The sequence below is a fragment of the Ipomoea triloba genome, chromosome 4, assembly GCF_003576645.1.
Source record: "Ipomoea triloba cultivar NCNSP0323 chromosome 4, ASM357664v1".
NCBI lineage: Eukaryota > Viridiplantae > Streptophyta > Magnoliopsida > Solanales > Convolvulaceae > Ipomoea > Ipomoea triloba.
The window spans coordinates 28,809,904-28,826,675 of record NC_044919.1 but is presented as its reverse complement, the minus strand read 5'-3'; the positions used below and the strand labels follow the sequence as shown (position 1 = coordinate 28,826,675).

The 16,772-nt window shown below is 37.0% G+C and overlaps 2 protein-coding genes across 2 annotated transcripts; one reads left to right on the top strand and one right to left on the bottom strand.

Annotated features, from left to right (window-relative positions):
• The first annotated feature begins 197 nt into the window (after window positions 1–197).
• On the top strand, window positions 198–6,215 carry LOC116016433 (DNA mismatch repair protein PMS1). The gene is made up of 11 exons (XM_031256690.1): window positions 198–691; window positions 907–1,230; window positions 1,467–2,672; window positions 2,836–3,107; window positions 3,194–3,320; window positions 3,908–3,976; window positions 4,124–4,197; window positions 4,482–4,547; window positions 4,922–5,025; window positions 5,402–5,583; window positions 5,765–6,215. Exons 1-11 carry the CDS (start codon window positions 452–454, stop codon window positions 5,885–5,887), a joined length of 2,787 nt encoding a protein of 928 aa, XP_031112550.1. The 5' UTR covers window positions 198–451; the 3' UTR covers window positions 5,888–6,215.
• A 417-nt stretch (window positions 6,216–6,632) lies between these two features.
• Window positions 6,633–9,933, bottom strand: LOC116015060 (WD repeat-containing protein GTS1). Its single transcript, XM_031255058.1, has 8 exons — window positions 9,752–9,933; window positions 9,455–9,665; window positions 9,274–9,369; window positions 8,748–8,822; window positions 8,178–8,288; window positions 7,849–7,940; window positions 7,627–7,711; window positions 6,633–7,289 (listed from the first exon to the last, which is right to left on the bottom strand). Exons 1-8 carry the CDS (start codon window positions 9,880–9,882, stop codon window positions 6,924–6,926), a joined length of 1,167 nt encoding a protein of 388 aa, XP_031110918.1. The 5' UTR covers window positions 9,883–9,933; the 3' UTR covers window positions 6,633–6,923.
• Between the last annotated feature and the right edge of the window lie 6,839 nt (window positions 9,934–16,772).

Sequence of the window (16,772 nt, the reverse complement as noted above, 5' to 3'; positions counted from 1 at the left end):
GAGGGTCTATTTGCTCCTTAAAAATTAAACATATTAGTTTGACAAGATTTTTGCACCTGTTACTTTGATTAAGTCTAGCATACAAGATATTCCTAAATAAATTAAATTACTAATCAAGATAAAGATATTGTGATTGAAGTGAAAAAAAAATAAAAAGATTAAGCTGACTTGAGTTCGGTTCTTTTAAGGATTAGAGGTCTAATCCACTAAAGGCAGGCTTCGATTTTGGGGGCTTGGCGGCAAAGCGTAGCGGTTGATGGCCGTACTGCTTAGGGTTATATGCGCGCGCTTTTGCTTCAACCACGGAACTCGTCTGAACTGAAATTCTACTTTGGAGACTTCAGTTACGATTTACGCACTGCAATAGATTACACATTGAGCTTAGAACTGTGGAGAATTTGTGATCGGTTTGTGCTCTGCTCACTGTCCTACAACAGTGAGATTCAACCGCATGGAGGGAGGAGCAGCTTCGTCTTCCCATTCCCCAACCATCAAGCCCATCAACAAGGGCGTCGTTCACCGGATTTGTGCTGGCCAAGTCATTCTCGACCTTTCCTCTGCCGTCAAGGAGCTGGTGGAGAACAGCTTAGACGCCGGCGCCACCAGCATCGAGGTTGCCCTCAAAGACTACGGCGGCGAATCATTCCAGGTCATCGACAATGGTTGCGGCATTTCTCCTCACAATTTTAAGGTTCATCTAAATCCTTTGCATTTAGGTTTTCTCTCTCTCATCAAAAGCTTTTCTTCGTTTTTAATCCTCAAAAATGTTAAGCGCAATGCATAATTTGTAGTGTTTATTGATTTTTATTTTTATTTTTATTTTTATTTTGGTTTGTCTGTCGTCATTGCATTTGATACTTTTGTTCAATTACATCAGTTTCTGAGTGGTGTATATTTGGCTTGAAGGTTCTCGCTCTGAAGCATCATACATCAAAGCTATCAGATTTCCCTGACCTTCAGAGTTTAACTACTTTTGGGTTCAGAGGGGAGGCATTGAGTTCCCTTTGTGCTTTAGGGGATTTAACTGTAGAGACAAGAACTAGGAATGAACCAGTAGCAACACACTTAATTTTCAATCATTCTGGGCTTCTAATAGAAGAAACAAAGACGGCACGGCAAGTTGGTACCACAGTCACCATTAAGAAGTTATTCTCCAATTTACCTGTGAGAAGTAAGGAGTTTCATCGCAACATTCGCAAGGAATATGGGAAGCTTATCACTTTGTTGAATGTAAGCCTACTTTCCTGGACATTTTCAACCTAGAGTAGGATGTAAGGGCATGTTCTGGATATGGAAAATTTTTCATTTTTCGGGAAAAGAAAAAGGAGAAAATTGGAGTTTGTGTTTAAGTTGAAATATCTTCCAAATGGGAAGTTGGAAAAGTATTCTCTATCTTCCCAACTTATAAAAATTTCCAAAAATTGTTTTCCATACTAAACTAACCCTTTCTCTTTTCTGGGATTCAGGCCTATGCTCTGATTGCTAAAGGAGTTAGATTGCTTTGCACCAACATAACTGGAAGAAACACTAAGTCTGTAGTACTAAAGACACAAGGAAATGGATCCCTGAAAGATAACATCATAGCAGTATTTGGTATGAGCACCTTTTCCTGTTTAGAGCCTGTTAAAGTATGTGTACAAGATGGTTGCACAATTGATGGCTTCATTTCCAAGAGTGGAAATGGAAGTGGGCGGAATTCGGGAGACCGGCAATTCTTCTTTGTAAATGGTCGGCCAGTAGATATGCCCAAAATCAGCAAACTCGTGAATGAACTGTATAGAGCTGCAAACAGCAAGCAATTTCCAATTGCAATAATGGACTTCATAATTTCACCTAGAGCCTATGATGTCAATGTAACTCCTGACAAAAGAAAAATATTTTTTTCTGATGAATGCTCCATATTGCGCTCCTTAAGAGAAGCTTTAGAAAAGATATATTCACCTGACCTTGCTAGCTATTCTGTGAATACATTAGAGGATATTACACAAGAAAAACATAATTTGAAGTCTTATGCCCATCATGGGAGGTTAGAGCTAAGATTAAAGCAAAAATTTTCTGATTGCACTGTTCCAGACAGACAATCAGACAGCAGAGAAAAATCTGCAGATGCTGAGATTTTGAGAACAGTAGAGGAGGACATTAGCAGTTCTCCTGATGCAGTGATTATTCAGAATAATGAGGTCAGTCCAACAACAAAGGACTTTAGGCTAAGATTTCATTGTACAGAGAAAAATAGTCAACACTGTGGGAGTCCTGAGAAGCAACTTATGGATCTGACAAGTGATGTGACTGATAATTATGCTTTGCTATGTCCAAGATCTATGGAAAAAGGCAGTAACAAAGGGGCAAGTTTCATGGGTCGGTCAAATATTATGCAGTCTTCACTTACCAAATTTGTTACAGTGAACAAGAGAAAGCATGACAGTATTAGTTCACCTCTGTCTGAAGTACCATTACTCAGAAATGGAACTATCCAATCAACAGAAAACAATTCTGCAAAACACAACACATTCTCAAGACCTGCAGAGGACTATAATATGGTTGATGATTCTGATGAATCTAACAAAAATAGGGCAGAATCTCCAGCTTTGTCTAAATTGGACAAAATCCTTAATCATATGAAGAATGTGATTCCCAACACAGACAGAAAACCCCAAGGAGAAAACATAGAGGTACAAGAAGATCTGAGCTTCCTTTTTTAAATATTTCCTATGTCATAATTTTTTCTGAAAAAGAAATCCCACTTCTAACAGTAAATAATGTCCACATTATCTCCCATATTCCATGTCTCACTGTTACTTCAGACATTCTTTAAAGCAATAGACACATTTTCAGGAAAGAAAAGGTGAAAAGAAAGAGTTGCCTTCTACTGGTTCTGAATTAGACGCTTCATCTAGCAAGTACTTTCCAGATGTGTCAGAAGACAAAACAGATACCACACCACAACAACCTTGTGGTGTATCATCTGATTCTCAAAAGGTTTCTTCTGACCCAAAGATTGGTCCTACCATGCAATTTAGTTTTAAAGACTTGATGAAAAGAAGGAAACAGAGACTGGCAAGATTACAACTCAACGCTACTGCCTCTAGACACATGGAAATGCAAAGGTATCCACCTAGTGAACTTCCTCTCAAGCAGGAAATGTATTATGCTCATTGTTCTGAAATAATTCCATATTTTGTACTACTTATAGGGGTTATGCTGCAGCATCACTGGAGCTTTCTCAACCGCTTAACGAAGAGGGCAAGACAAAAGCTTTGGCTGCTGCAACCTCTGAGTTGGAAAGGCTGTTCAGGAAAGAAAGCTTTGCTCAAATGAAGGTTTGAGGCTCATCTACCTTAATATACAACTAGAAATATATTTGCACGAGTGCTGGCATTGTATCTAAACATCTGCTTGGTTTATTGAAGGTTATCACCTCTATATATTATTTATTACCTTTGTGGTTATGACTTTCTGTTCCAGATACTCATGTAGAGGAACATAGTTAAAGTTTTGAACTTTTGATGGTACAATGTTTGATATACTTATTTGATCTATTCTTTTTTCTATTATGGGTACTTTAGGAGGGGCCTTTCAACATAATTGTATATCATATTAGCATTCTTACAACCTTCCATTTCAAACCTTTACTATTTTTAACTTCTTTTCATGACTGCTTAACATGTAGTTTGGTTTATCTATGCCCACTAAGCTAAAGGTACATGGCGAAGTGTTTTCTACAAATAATCTGATGTGGAAAGAAAATGTTTTCAATACTTATTTCTGGTCATCATATGAGCATAAGAACAGGACTCTTTTTTCTTCCTCACTAGTATCATTGTTGTTGCTATTGTTGTGCTTTTCTTTTTTCATTGTGCTGGTAGTGGCAATTCAGCACCAATTCTCACTGGGTTCTACTGTGCAGGTCATTGGGCAATTCAATCTTGGATTTATCATTGGCAAGTTAGATCAAGACCTTTTTATAGTTGATCAGGTAATGCCCCTACTTCTTTCTTGAGTACTATAAAATAATTAGCTCATTCAGTATCAAAATTTTAATTAGCCTTTTGGATTTCCGTTGTGATGGTAACTAATTTATTTTCTTTTGAATTTTTTTTTCTTTGCTGCTTTCTGTTATCAGCATGCTGCAGATGAAAAATATAACTATGAACGCTTGTCAGAGTCAACAATTTTAAACCAGCAACCTTTGCTTCGGTGAGGATATAATTCTGTTGGTTTTAAGTTTTTCAATTGCATGTTTTTAGGAGAACAACATCCAGGGCAGGCTTAGCCATTCTCTTCTTCTCATTCATGATTATGACAATTTAGTGATTACTGTTCTGCACTTTGAACAATCTTAGTAGATCTGCTGAATCAATGAAAATGTTGACATTTGTAATAGCAAAAATGAGTAGTTAACAATCCTTGTTTATGCATTGGGAAGGTTCAGATTTCTGATGGCTTATAATGTCCTTTTTTTACCCCATTAAATGTTATAGGCCCTTGAAGATGGATTTATCTCCTGAAGAGGAAATAGTTGTTTCCATGAACATGGACACTATAAGGTGCGTATGGATCTGGATTCCCCCTTAATAGTGCATTGTTATATACCAAACATACTCTGTGAATAGTAGCCCTTTAGCAATTAGCACTGGTATTCATGAATTGCTCTATGCCTCATTATTGTGAAATCCTTCACTTTCACATCCAAACTTAAAAGGATACACTGTTTTACTTTCTGCTTAAGACTTCTTTTTCTGTACTATTGAATTAATCTTCTTAGTGAGTCCCTCTTCTGATCACTAATTGCTGACGTTTCTGGCTTATTTTACAAGAAGTTTAGTCAGATTTCTTTGTCTATGTTTCCATTCCATTGAATTTTTTCATGACACAAACTTTGATTCTAGACCAATGTAATTGTCTTCATCTATACTATCAGGAAAAATGGGTTTTCCTTGGAAGAAGATTTGCATGCTCCTCCTGGGCTTCGCTTCAATCTAAAAGCCGTTCCTTTCAGTAAAAACATAACTTTTGGAGTTGCAGGTATTCATCATTGTATCTCCTGTATATATAAATGATATGGCAAGGATATAGCATTCTTTTAGGCAATAGTACTTGCATGCAGCATAGCATATGCAGCTGCATGCACCCTATCTATGATGTTCAGGTAGTATTGCCATGTATTACCATCTGAAGTTTAGTTCATTACATTTAAACAGGAGTTGCATGCAACCTGCCTTGTGCAAATATTTTCCCTTTTAGGTGACATTAGTGTCCCCGTGTGTGAACAATATAGCCTGTGTTATATCTTTCTGATAAGTGATCCCAGATTTGGTTGGTTTTATCTGCAATTTGCAAATGGGAATATATCAAGCATTTTCGAGAATCTGATTGGTGGTTTTCCCTTTTAACCGTGCAGATGTGAAGGAACTAATTTCTATTCTTGCTGGTAGCCAAGAAGACTGTCATATTATGCTTAGTTACAGAAAGGATACATCTGATTCAATTTGCCCCCCTAGAGTACGTGCAATGTTGGCATCACGAGCTTGCAGATCATCCGTTATGATTGGAGATCCATTGGGGAGAAATGAGATGCAAAAGGTATGTCTTTTTCCTTGTTATTCCTTCTTTGCTTAGAGACAAATTGAACACTTCTTTGGCAGGGGAGGAGTGTAATGAGATAGGGCAGCATCCTTGGCTTGTTCCTGTAGAGGACTCATTTGTTTGTAGTCAATTAAATAATTAAAGTCTCTTCATCCTTCATGGTACTTAATTATTTCAGATACTCGAGCATTTGGCACACTTGAAGTCTCCATGGAACTGTCCGCATGGAAGACCAACGATGCGTCACTTGATTGACTTGACCACTGTACATAAAAGGTTAGATCCAGATCCAACATTGTGAACCCTTTACTTGTGTTGTACTGATCCGAACTAAAATACAAAAGGGGAATCGAATCAAGAAGGCTTGCAAAATGTTTTGTCACGTAAGTTATGCACTGCCACCAACTTATTTTGAACCCTGTGAAATAGGTGACAATTTTGTATAGACAATCAGTTTTTGAGTTGCACGGATGTTATTGTAGTCTTTTTCAATGTAATCATGTAAGAAAAGAGCCTGCAACCCATTATCCGTTACATATTTTGGCCCTGTTTGGTAACATTTTAGCTTATTTGATCACTATTAGTTGTTTGACTTGTTAAACATTCAATAAAAGTGTTTAATTAATTAACTTTTTGTAACAGCTTATTGCTTTAAAATGTTAAAATTCGAAAAAAAAAATTTGATAAAGTTATTTTGTATATAATCAACTAACAGTTAATTTACCAAACATCTTTTTACAATTAATTAATGTTACTAATCAAACTCACTAATTCAATCAACTGACAATTATTTACCAAACACTCTCATTATCTCCATAACTCAAATGTGTGAACTCGGATATTTTTAATGGGAAAAGTACTGATGAGCCTGTTAGATAGTAGTATATATACCATAGTCTATATTGTAAGGTAGATCATTAGTATACAAGCAAGTTATTTTTAATATATTAAATATTTATTTTTTAATGTTTTATTTTTAGTTTATTGCAGATTCAATTTTAACAAACTCTCTAAAAATGAATATTCCCCTCGTAACACTAACCACAGAATATATATTTGCTGCACCTCTCATTGACGAAAAAAAAAAGAAGACATCACCTGAAGGAGTGATGTGTGTAATACAATTCATTACCGTATAAGTGCAACATTCGGAAGTCGAGAAAATTTTGTGAGAACCCGAAAACCAAAGCCCATTCAAACTACAAACTACTAAAACTAGGAAAAAGATATTGGTCTTAAGGAGAAATGAATCTACTAAATAAACATGACTGAAAAGCACATACATATACACACACACACGAGGTATAAACTACTAATTTACAACAACATAAGATGTGCTAATATGGAGAATGCCTCTTTTTCAAGTGTGGTTTTGGCGATTTCAAAGCTAGAGTGCTTGAGATCCATGATTGGTTCATATCAGCTGATCTGTCAGACAGCCAACAACATAGGCGACCATCTTCACCTCCCGTCCATCCAAATATGCCTTTGTTTTGAGTGATTCCAGCGGACAATCTGGACATTGACGCCACACTCCTAACTACACCTTCATGTCCACCTTGTAAAACAACATCTGGGGTCCCAATTGCTCGAGTCCCTGTGTAACCTATGGGAAAGTATCCTATTGTGCCACCATTTGTCCCGCCTACTGCCCACAGTCGGTCTTCCTCAGCTGAGTAGTGGCAATCAACAAAATAGTCCACCTGCAATCACCAATAGAAGTGAGAATTTTTGAAGTAATATTATCCAAGACTAGGGCACTACGGTGCAATTTGTTCTTTTTATCTACCATATAAATAAAAAATCATTGGTAAGTTTAACACTCTTATTTTACAATACATTTGTTGGAGATGGCTTTTTTATGGTACAGAAACAGGGTACTAAGATAGACTCAGGTGAAACTTCTTTGCCTCTAAAAACAGAAGTTCACATTTTTTTTTTCTTTCTTGAGATGGGCAAAATAAACCACATAGAATGGAAAATAAAATTCTTGCTCTTGAAACAATATTAACAAGTATAGAAATTTAGATGCTCCCAAACCTGATCTAAAATCCAGCTTTTGGATGCCAAAGAACGGGCATCGTCGAATGTTGCTTCGGCCCTTTCATCTTGCCAGTCCCAGACACTACAAACGATGTAAAGTATAATATATCCACGAGCCATCGCAAGCCAATCATAATTATGTCTAGGAACTAAGAATACCTTATGATCTTGAGTAAACTATCATGAAAATACCCAAAGTATGCTCTGTGCATAACATACCTTAAAGTTTCTATATGAGTTAAACACCAAAGTTTTTTATTTGTCTCTCCAAAAAATCCAACTTTTCCAATTGACGTCCCAACATTGAGCACCTGAAGTTGCAAAATTTTTGTCAGACAAAGTTGAATAAATGAAAAGCAAGTGTGTGTGTGTGTGTGTATATATATATATATATATCTTAGAAAGTTGTAAAATGTCAGATTTGCAAATTCAATATGGTTTCAGGTATAGATATTAGATCTTCTGATTACAATGCTAGTAACTAGCCATTCTTTAGGAACATGGATAACAGAATAAAAGGTAATGGACTAATATATCCAATTACTTACTGAGGCCAAATGATCATCATCATTGATAGCCCCATCAGTATCAAATAAACACATCAATCCATCAACAGAAGCAGAAAGAAGCTTGTTTTGGTGGCCTGGAATAAATTGAACCTATTTGCAACCATGAGAAAGAACCAATTCAGAAGAAACAACTATAGCAAAGCAATCCAAAATCACAGCAAGACAGGTGAGAAGACTGAGAACCATGTTATATAGCAAAAAAGTAAATATAATAATAATAATAATAAGGAAAATTGCATTTTTGGTCCTTCATTTATACCCATGGTACAAATTTAGTTCATGAGTTATATGCATGACCATCATTAACCCCTAAGTTATGCACAAAGTGGCGGTTTTAGTCTCTCGGGGATGATTTCCACCACCAATTTGTCACTTAATAAAGTGGCTGATTTGGTCCTTCAAGGATTAAAGATGATCACATCTATAACTCAAGAACTAAGTCTGTGGTATAACTAGATAACCAAAAAACGATTTTCCCTAATAATAATAATAATAATAAAACTAGCTATTCCTAAGTAGAATAAATGCCTGGCAGTAAACAAGACATACTTGAGTAACATCCTCCATATGAGATTCATCTAAGCATGCAACCCGCTTTTGGGTCCTCCAGTCCCAGAAGAGTATCTGCACAAGAACATTCAGATAAACAGGACATTGTTTATATTGGAGAATACTGGAGACAAGTTTGCAATATGGAAACAGTCTGCACTAGAATGTGATCTTTTACTCTTGATTGTCAGCACTTAGCAGTGTATACATGAAAGTTCACATATAAAACTAAATCACAACCCAGTCGAGCATGGATTTAAATAAATAGGCCTTATTATATGGATATTGCTCTTAATACTACGAAATAATCTTAAAATTCTGCTTGTCCCAGCACTGGGAACCCAAAACACAAGTACATATATAACAAGCAATGAGAATTATTATATACTCCCCCAAATCATTTGCAAGACGAAGAGAGATTCCTTTACAACTTCATATTACTGTATTGGATAAGTAAGCATTAAACAGAAATTTTCACTTCCAAGAAGCTTAACGTAACAAGTTCCCCATCTATGGGACAGTGCACCTGAGAGTTACACCCTGCTGCAACAAGATTATCAGCTGCTCCCCCAAATGAGAAGCTGAATACCTCTTGAGAAGGCCCCGCATTTATGCAAGATACCTGCATTCCAAATACATTTGATCAAAACCACAAAAACCTTTTGCTAAACAGATATAAGAATGTGTGTGAGAGAGAGATGGTAAACCTGGTGGAATGACCTAGTGTCCCAAGCTCTGATGGTGCCATCGGAAGAACAAGAGTGCAGCACATGCGGAAGTGAAGGACTCGCCGCAAAGGAAATGTGATTGATCGTTGAAGTGTGACCTTTACATTCCCCCAAATACTGTCCACTCACCGGCGAGTAAAATTTCACCGCGTTCGTGGACAGTGACACCGCCATTGAGCTCCAATCTTCCCTATATTTTCATTCAATTAACGCAAATTACATATCAAAAGCAAAGAAACAAAATGTCTAGTGGTGAGAAAAATGAAGAGAACATACTTGGGAACGATTTCGAAAACGTAATCATCTCCGAAATTAGTTTGGATATAGTTTTTGAGTCCGACGCGCTTGAATGAGTTTGAGCTAGGGGTTGATTCTTCTTCCACATCCATCTCCACTGCTCCTTCCATCTCTCTTAGTTGATCGATGATAATGTTGAAGATGAAAGAAGCAGCAGCAATAACGGCGAAGGGTTCTTGTATTTTTGGGAAATTTATAATTTTTTCCATTGGGCCTGGACCACTAGCCAGCACTCTTCGGAGGGCTGCATTGGTCGGCCCATTAATTATTAATTCCACTTCTTAATTGGGCCCGGACCACTAACCAGACACTCGTCGTGGGCTGCATTGGTCGGCCCATTAATTCTTTTTTTTTTTTTTTTTTTTTGAAAATAAAGAAGCTAATTCATTGATCATAGACTGAAACGTTTACAATAAAGATCAATGGAATGGTCAAACATTCCTTACAGTCAGACACAGAACCAACTTCCCTAGCATAGAAAACTTGATTCGCAGATTGTTTCACAAATTTGAAGCTGAATTCTTTGGACAAACTTAAAGCTTCTTTAATGATTTGGTCAAACGTACCCAAGACTGACACTGGTTGAATAGTCTTGCACACCACCTGAGTATCTATTTCCATTCTTTTATCCATTGACAATATCTCCATCGACATTCTTCTATCCATTGACAATATCTCCATTGGACTGAACTGCATATCATAGTTCATAAGAGTCTCTTTCTCATTGTCATGTTTGTCACCGATGATGAAATTCACGTACGCTATGACTAGTTTTATCGTTTCATGCATTATGAAAAAAGAACTCGCCAAGTAAACGAGAGGAAGAAACTCGTCAAAACAACGAGAGGAAAAACACAAAAACTGCAAACAAAATTGAACCAATAAAACAAAGAAAAGGGAAACAACAGTGCGAAAATAAGAGAATAACGACCGATAGCGGTGGAGATGGAGAAGAAAACAGTGAATGCGGAAAAGACAATGAAGATGGACGCTGCCTGAGGTGGAGATAGCAGCAGGGGAAGACGATTGGACGCCGCCTCCGATCCACTTGCTTCACAAAGGTGGCGGCCGTGAAAAAAACAAAAGAGGAGACAACTTCAGTAGGGTTTGGGATTGGGTTACAATTTAGAATTCTGAAGTTATACGGTCAAATAATTATTGGCCCATTAATTCTTAATTCCACTTCTTAATTGTTGAGTGAATTATTTGATAATATATAAGTTTTTTATTTAAATAATTTATACGTGTGTACCACCACGCATATTATCTTCTATGTTACATGTAGTATTTGTCTCTGCTGAGACACTGAGGCTCAACCCATGACTTCTCATTTGGGAGAGTCATTTCATGCCGCTGGACCACAAGGTCCTTTGGAATCAAATGCGGAGGAGGTATTCAGGTGAAAGTGTGAAACATGCAGATGAATAATAGTCATTCATCTTGTCAAAATCAACGTCCATGATAAACACGAATTAAAAAAAATACAGTGTCATTTTGATCATTTCGCATATTGTTGAAACTTAAGGTGCGTATTTTTTATGAAGTACTCATTTAACACTTAAGATGCACAATTTGACGTATTTGATCAATAATCACTGACTCAGATCTCACCACATGTTTCACCTGGGACCTTCGCACTCGATCTCATCCCATCAATCATTAGTATATATATGTTGTGCAGAGTAACTCCAACCTAGTTAGTCAGACAATTAGTTTAATAATCACAAAGTTTAAATCCAACTCTTCATAGAAGTTGTTTATTGACTATATTAGTTTGGATTGATCAACTATGAACAAGTTAGATGAATTTATCTCTTGAAATTAAATGAAAAGAAAAGAAAAGAAAAGAAAAAAGAATGATATGATTAATTCTCCTCCTTCGTACCAATGATTAATTGTCAAGTTATGAATTGAATCATGTAAGGAGTAAAATGTTAATTGGAATGTACTATAAGAAAAATGAGTTTATCAACGAAAAAAGAGTTAATTCCAGCAATGGTCCTCTGACTATGTTGATTTTCCAAAATTAGTCTCCGACTTTTAATTTGGACAATTTAAGTCCCTTAACTTTTAAATTTTTTTCAATGTTGGTCCTTTCGGTTAAGTTGTGGTCAAATGAAGGGGTAAAATTGCCATTCACCTGTTTAGTGTATTATTACTCGTATTTCTCCCGTCTTATACACTATATATATGAATATAATCACTTCGACTGAGATTACACAAAAGACAACACTTTTGTCAAAAATCGTTGTCGTTTCAGTGTTGTCTATGTGCATTTTTCTTGTAGTGTATACTGATGCATGATCTGAGCAATGTATGATCTAGAGTTTGTGAATGACAATCAAGGTATAGATTATGCAGAAAATTGATTAGTCATTAAAGAATATTGGGTTAAGTAAAATTTAAGCTAAATTTTCCCATTCCACTACCATTACTTTCAAAATCAGTTTCCCTTGATAGTAATTTTCTGAGATTTCCTTCAAATTTCCAGAGCTGGCATTTTTCTTGAAGTGTATCTATTCGATTATGAATTTATGGCACAATTTCTGGAAATAATATGTACTCTAGCGGTAGAACAATCAGAGCAGACACACCCCTCTAACGGCCAAGCTCTTCCCACCCTGCTGAGGCACCACAACCGACTCCACCATGGATATGTATTTTCGTCGTGTGAATATGTGGATGTTTGAATGAATTATGGATAAATGGATGCTATATGAATAGTTGTGTAAATATGTATGTGTTGTGTATGAAGCTTTGAATATGAGTATGAAGATATGAATGTGAGTATGAAGATTCGAGTATTTTGTATCAATGTATGAATAAAATATGAATTTTCATACGAATATTAGGTAGAATGGGAATTTGAGTTTTTTAGAGGTAAGGGAGAGAGTTTTCTCCTAAAAAGAAAAAGTTCTCTAAGGTTTTGGGGTTTACGGCAGGGTTTAGGGTCTAGAGTGTAAGGTTTGGGGTTCAGGGTTAGGGTATAAGGCTAGGGTTTAGGGTTTAGGATGTGTTAGGGTTCATGGTTTTTTTTTAATTTATAAATTTATGTTCAATATTTATGAAAATACCATCGTCTATTTATAATAGTTGACATTCTTATTATTTAAATATTTAGTATTATTGCCCAACGAGTCAATAACGCACCTTCATACCTCATTTAGGGTTTAGGGTTTGGGATATAGGGTTTTTTTATAACTAAAATGATACCTTATTGTTTGATTCAAATTACTGATCAACAACCTCAGAGAAGTGGCTTGTGATTTAAGTTGAGTAGCCAGTCAGTAGAAAGTAAACAATATAAAAAAGAAAATGTACTATTTACAAAAAGGAAATACGAAAGATAAGGCATTGATCCTCCATTGAACCTTCTTGCTAGTTTGTGTTTTCTTTTGTGTTTTCATTTTCATCGTCTATTTCAGCCTCTTTAGCACCATTAGCAGCATCTGCTTTGGTGGTTGGCTTTAGCTTTGATTTCATGAACTCCCGTTATTTTTTCTTATGCACTCTTAGCTTTTCAATTGATTCCAAAATTAGTTTACAGTCACTACATTGACTTTTAACTGTCGGCTAGGCGAGGGCTGAGTGGAGTGAGCTGCAATAGGGCTGGGTATAGGGTTTGGGATTAGGGTGATGTTTAGGGTTAGTGTATAAGTTTAGGGTTTGGGGTATGGGCTTAGGGTTTAGAGTTAGGGTTTAGGGTTATGTTTAGGGTATAGGGTTTGGGGTTTAGGTTATAGGTTTTTTTTTTTTTTTTTTTTAAGAACCAATCATTTTATATCATCCTCAACTCAGAATTCAATACATGGGCCCAAAAGTGACCCTTCCTCAACTTGCACCTTTAAAGCAGCAGCGGGGGACTGGGACTGGTGGGGTTGAGGTAGAACAGATTGTTCATTCTCTACCTTCTGGTATTCCTCATTCTATACCTTCTGCTGGGGTTGAGGTAGTGATGTGTAGCAAAAATGAGTGATGGTGAATGTACGGGTGTGAAATGTCGTTCCGCTGAGGGTTGGGGGTTATGGCACGTAATATGCAATTACAAAACTAGGCACTAGAACAAGGAATCAACAAGAAGCTAAGCAAACGACAGCGAGGTAGAACAAACACATATAAACACTAGATGAATGCAAAATAAAGAAATAGGACTCAAGTTAGGGGCATTACCATTTAGATGCTTTAACACTTAAGTTTGGGGGAAGAACATTAACCATATGTTCTTGAGGCAAGCACAAAGGAATCCAAGTTTCCACAAGGATTAGAACAAGGTTGCCCCATTTTCATGGTGTATCAACCTAAGTTTTTGAAGAACAAAAGCTATTTAAGCCCAAAATCTACCCATTATTTCCATAGAAGAGAAAATGTGTTTGAGATTGGATTGGCTCAAGTCTCCCATCCAATTTCCATTGAGATGGAAAGACTTTCCAAAGACAAACAACAATCATTGTACACTAATCATTGAAAGATAAAAATAAACCCAATTCAAACTCAAGAACCCTAAATGGGTGCCATCCCCTTTTATGCAATAATCACATACTAAGCATCAAAATAGATAATACAACCCTAACTCAAGCCCATAAACTAACTACTCATGATTAAATAGCATAAAGAACACAAAAACACAAGTAATAAACATAAATCTTGCAAAAGAAAAGAGATAAAGGAAAGAAAACTTCTCTATTGAAATGGGTGGAAGAATCTTGAAATCCAAGCTTCAAATCCAAGATTACAAGCTCCAAAAGTGTTAAAATACATAGATCTAAGCCTAATCTAACCTAAAAATATGAAAGGGAGTGAATGGGAGTATTTAGGGTTCAACCATGGGTCAAAACCGAGTTCAAAATGCTCAAAACGAGCTTAAATAGTGAGCAGGTCCCAAACAGCCTGGTAAATGGCCGTTTGTGTGGCCATTTGACTCCTCTTCAAAAACTGCATTTTTACACTGTAATTCGGCCTAAATCAAACGGCCATGCACACGGCCGTTTGCCAACTCTCCAGAAACTGCATTTTCGAACTCTGTGCAGCTGCTTTGACTTCTAGGCTGTTTTTCACCATTTTCCGTTCAGAATTACGAAATTTGTATCTCTAGAAAAATTGTAGCCCTTGAAGTCTTCTTTCCAATGGTTCAAAGATCACTTAATTTGGACATTCCTAGGCTGAGATATAATCTAATTACTAAGATGTCGACGAGCAGAAATTTCAACACCTTGATCTTTTGCTTCTCTTTTGTTTTAGTTTGCCCAAATGACCAATACCATTGAAAATACAAATCTTAGGCTCCCTTGGAAGTGTTGCACCATCTACATAGCTTCATATTTGGCCTCCATTTGACTCCAATGCCCACCAAAATGCATGAAAATGCTCATCTTTGCTTCTAATGCTTTTCAACTCATACTCCTTGCAAAATGACACAAATAAACACTAATTCTCATAAAATTTGGAATGATCTATAAACAAAATAACTAAGTGAAAGGGGGAAAATATAGACAAATAAGCACTTATCAGGTAAAACAGACTGTTTATTCTCTACCTTCTGGTATTCCTCATTCTCTACCTTCTGCTGGGGTTGAGGTAGAACAGACTGTTCATTCTCTACCTTCTGGCATTCCTCCTTCTCTACCTTATGGCATTCCTCTTTCTCTACCTTCTCTACCTTCTACTGGGGTTTAGGTAGAACATAATGTTCATTCTCTACCTTCTGGCATTCCTCCTCTAACTTAGCCAAGAAAGCCTTATCTTACGGAACAATCTTCTCCAGCTGAAGACTTATTTCCCGAATCAAGGATTCGGCTTCCTTAATAAACGACATGACTTCAACAATTGAAGAGTCTCCTTCATGTATACGCGTTTGAGAGTTAGCCTTCAAACCTTCCAGGCGAATGATTTCAGCTCCCTTGTCAGTGATTGAATCTTCCCAATTCGCCTTAACGCTTTTAACTTCCTTAGTGATTGGGTCCCTTGTCAGCATTGGGAGCATCTACTTTGGTGGCTGGCTTTAGCTTATTTGTTGAACTCCTGGCATTTTTCCTTATGCACTCTTAGCTTTTCAACTTATTCCAAAATTAGTTTACAGTTACTACATTGACTTTTAACAGTCGTTTTGTCACATTTTTTACCCATTCTAAAGTTGGGCGAGGACTGAGTAGCCAATCTAAAGAAGCTGGGCGAGAGCTGAGTGGAGTGAGCTGCAATAGGGATGGGTTTAGGGTTTAGGGTTAGTGTATAGGTCTAGTGTTTAGGGGTTGGGGTATAGCTTAGGGTTTAGGTTTTAGAGTTGGGTTTTTGGTTTGGGGTTATGTTTAGGGTTAAGGTATTTTTTTATTGCCTCCACTGAGACTCGAACCCACCCCCTTCCATGTGAGAGTGCAACAGGGTTTAGGGTTAAGGTATTTTTTTTGGTTTAGGTTAAGGTATAGGGTTTATGGTTAACACACTCTATTACTAAACTCATTATCTGGCGGTAGATCAGAGTATATCAGAGCAATTAATTGAAGTTAAGAGTTAGGGTTTAGGGCATAGGTTTATAGGGTTTATGGTTATGTCAATATTAACGGTAGTTTCAATATTGATTTCATGGATATATCTCCTTACTCGTCGCTGCTCATACAGCTTCTCTTCATCACTGAACGTATCGGTAGCGTCCGGGTCCGTTACCGTTATCCGAGCCATTCACCGGCCACTTCCAGCCCTCGGGAAACATCCCGGGGTTTAAGGCGACGGAGGGTTTGGCAAGTTTATTTATGACGTGGCGGTGCTCTATATATTTGATCGGACAAAACGTGAAAGGATCCATAAGGAAAAATGGTTTCAGGGGATATTATTACTTTGAGTAAGAAAGCGAAGGAGACGCCTGAAAGGGAGAGAAAGATGCGAGTGTGTGAGGAAAATCTGACACCCGGGACCGTAGGTTTAGGGTTTAGGGTTTGGGGTTTAGGTTTAAAGTTTAGGGTTTAAGGTTTAGGGTTTAGGGTTTAGGGTTAGGGTTAAGGTTAGGGTT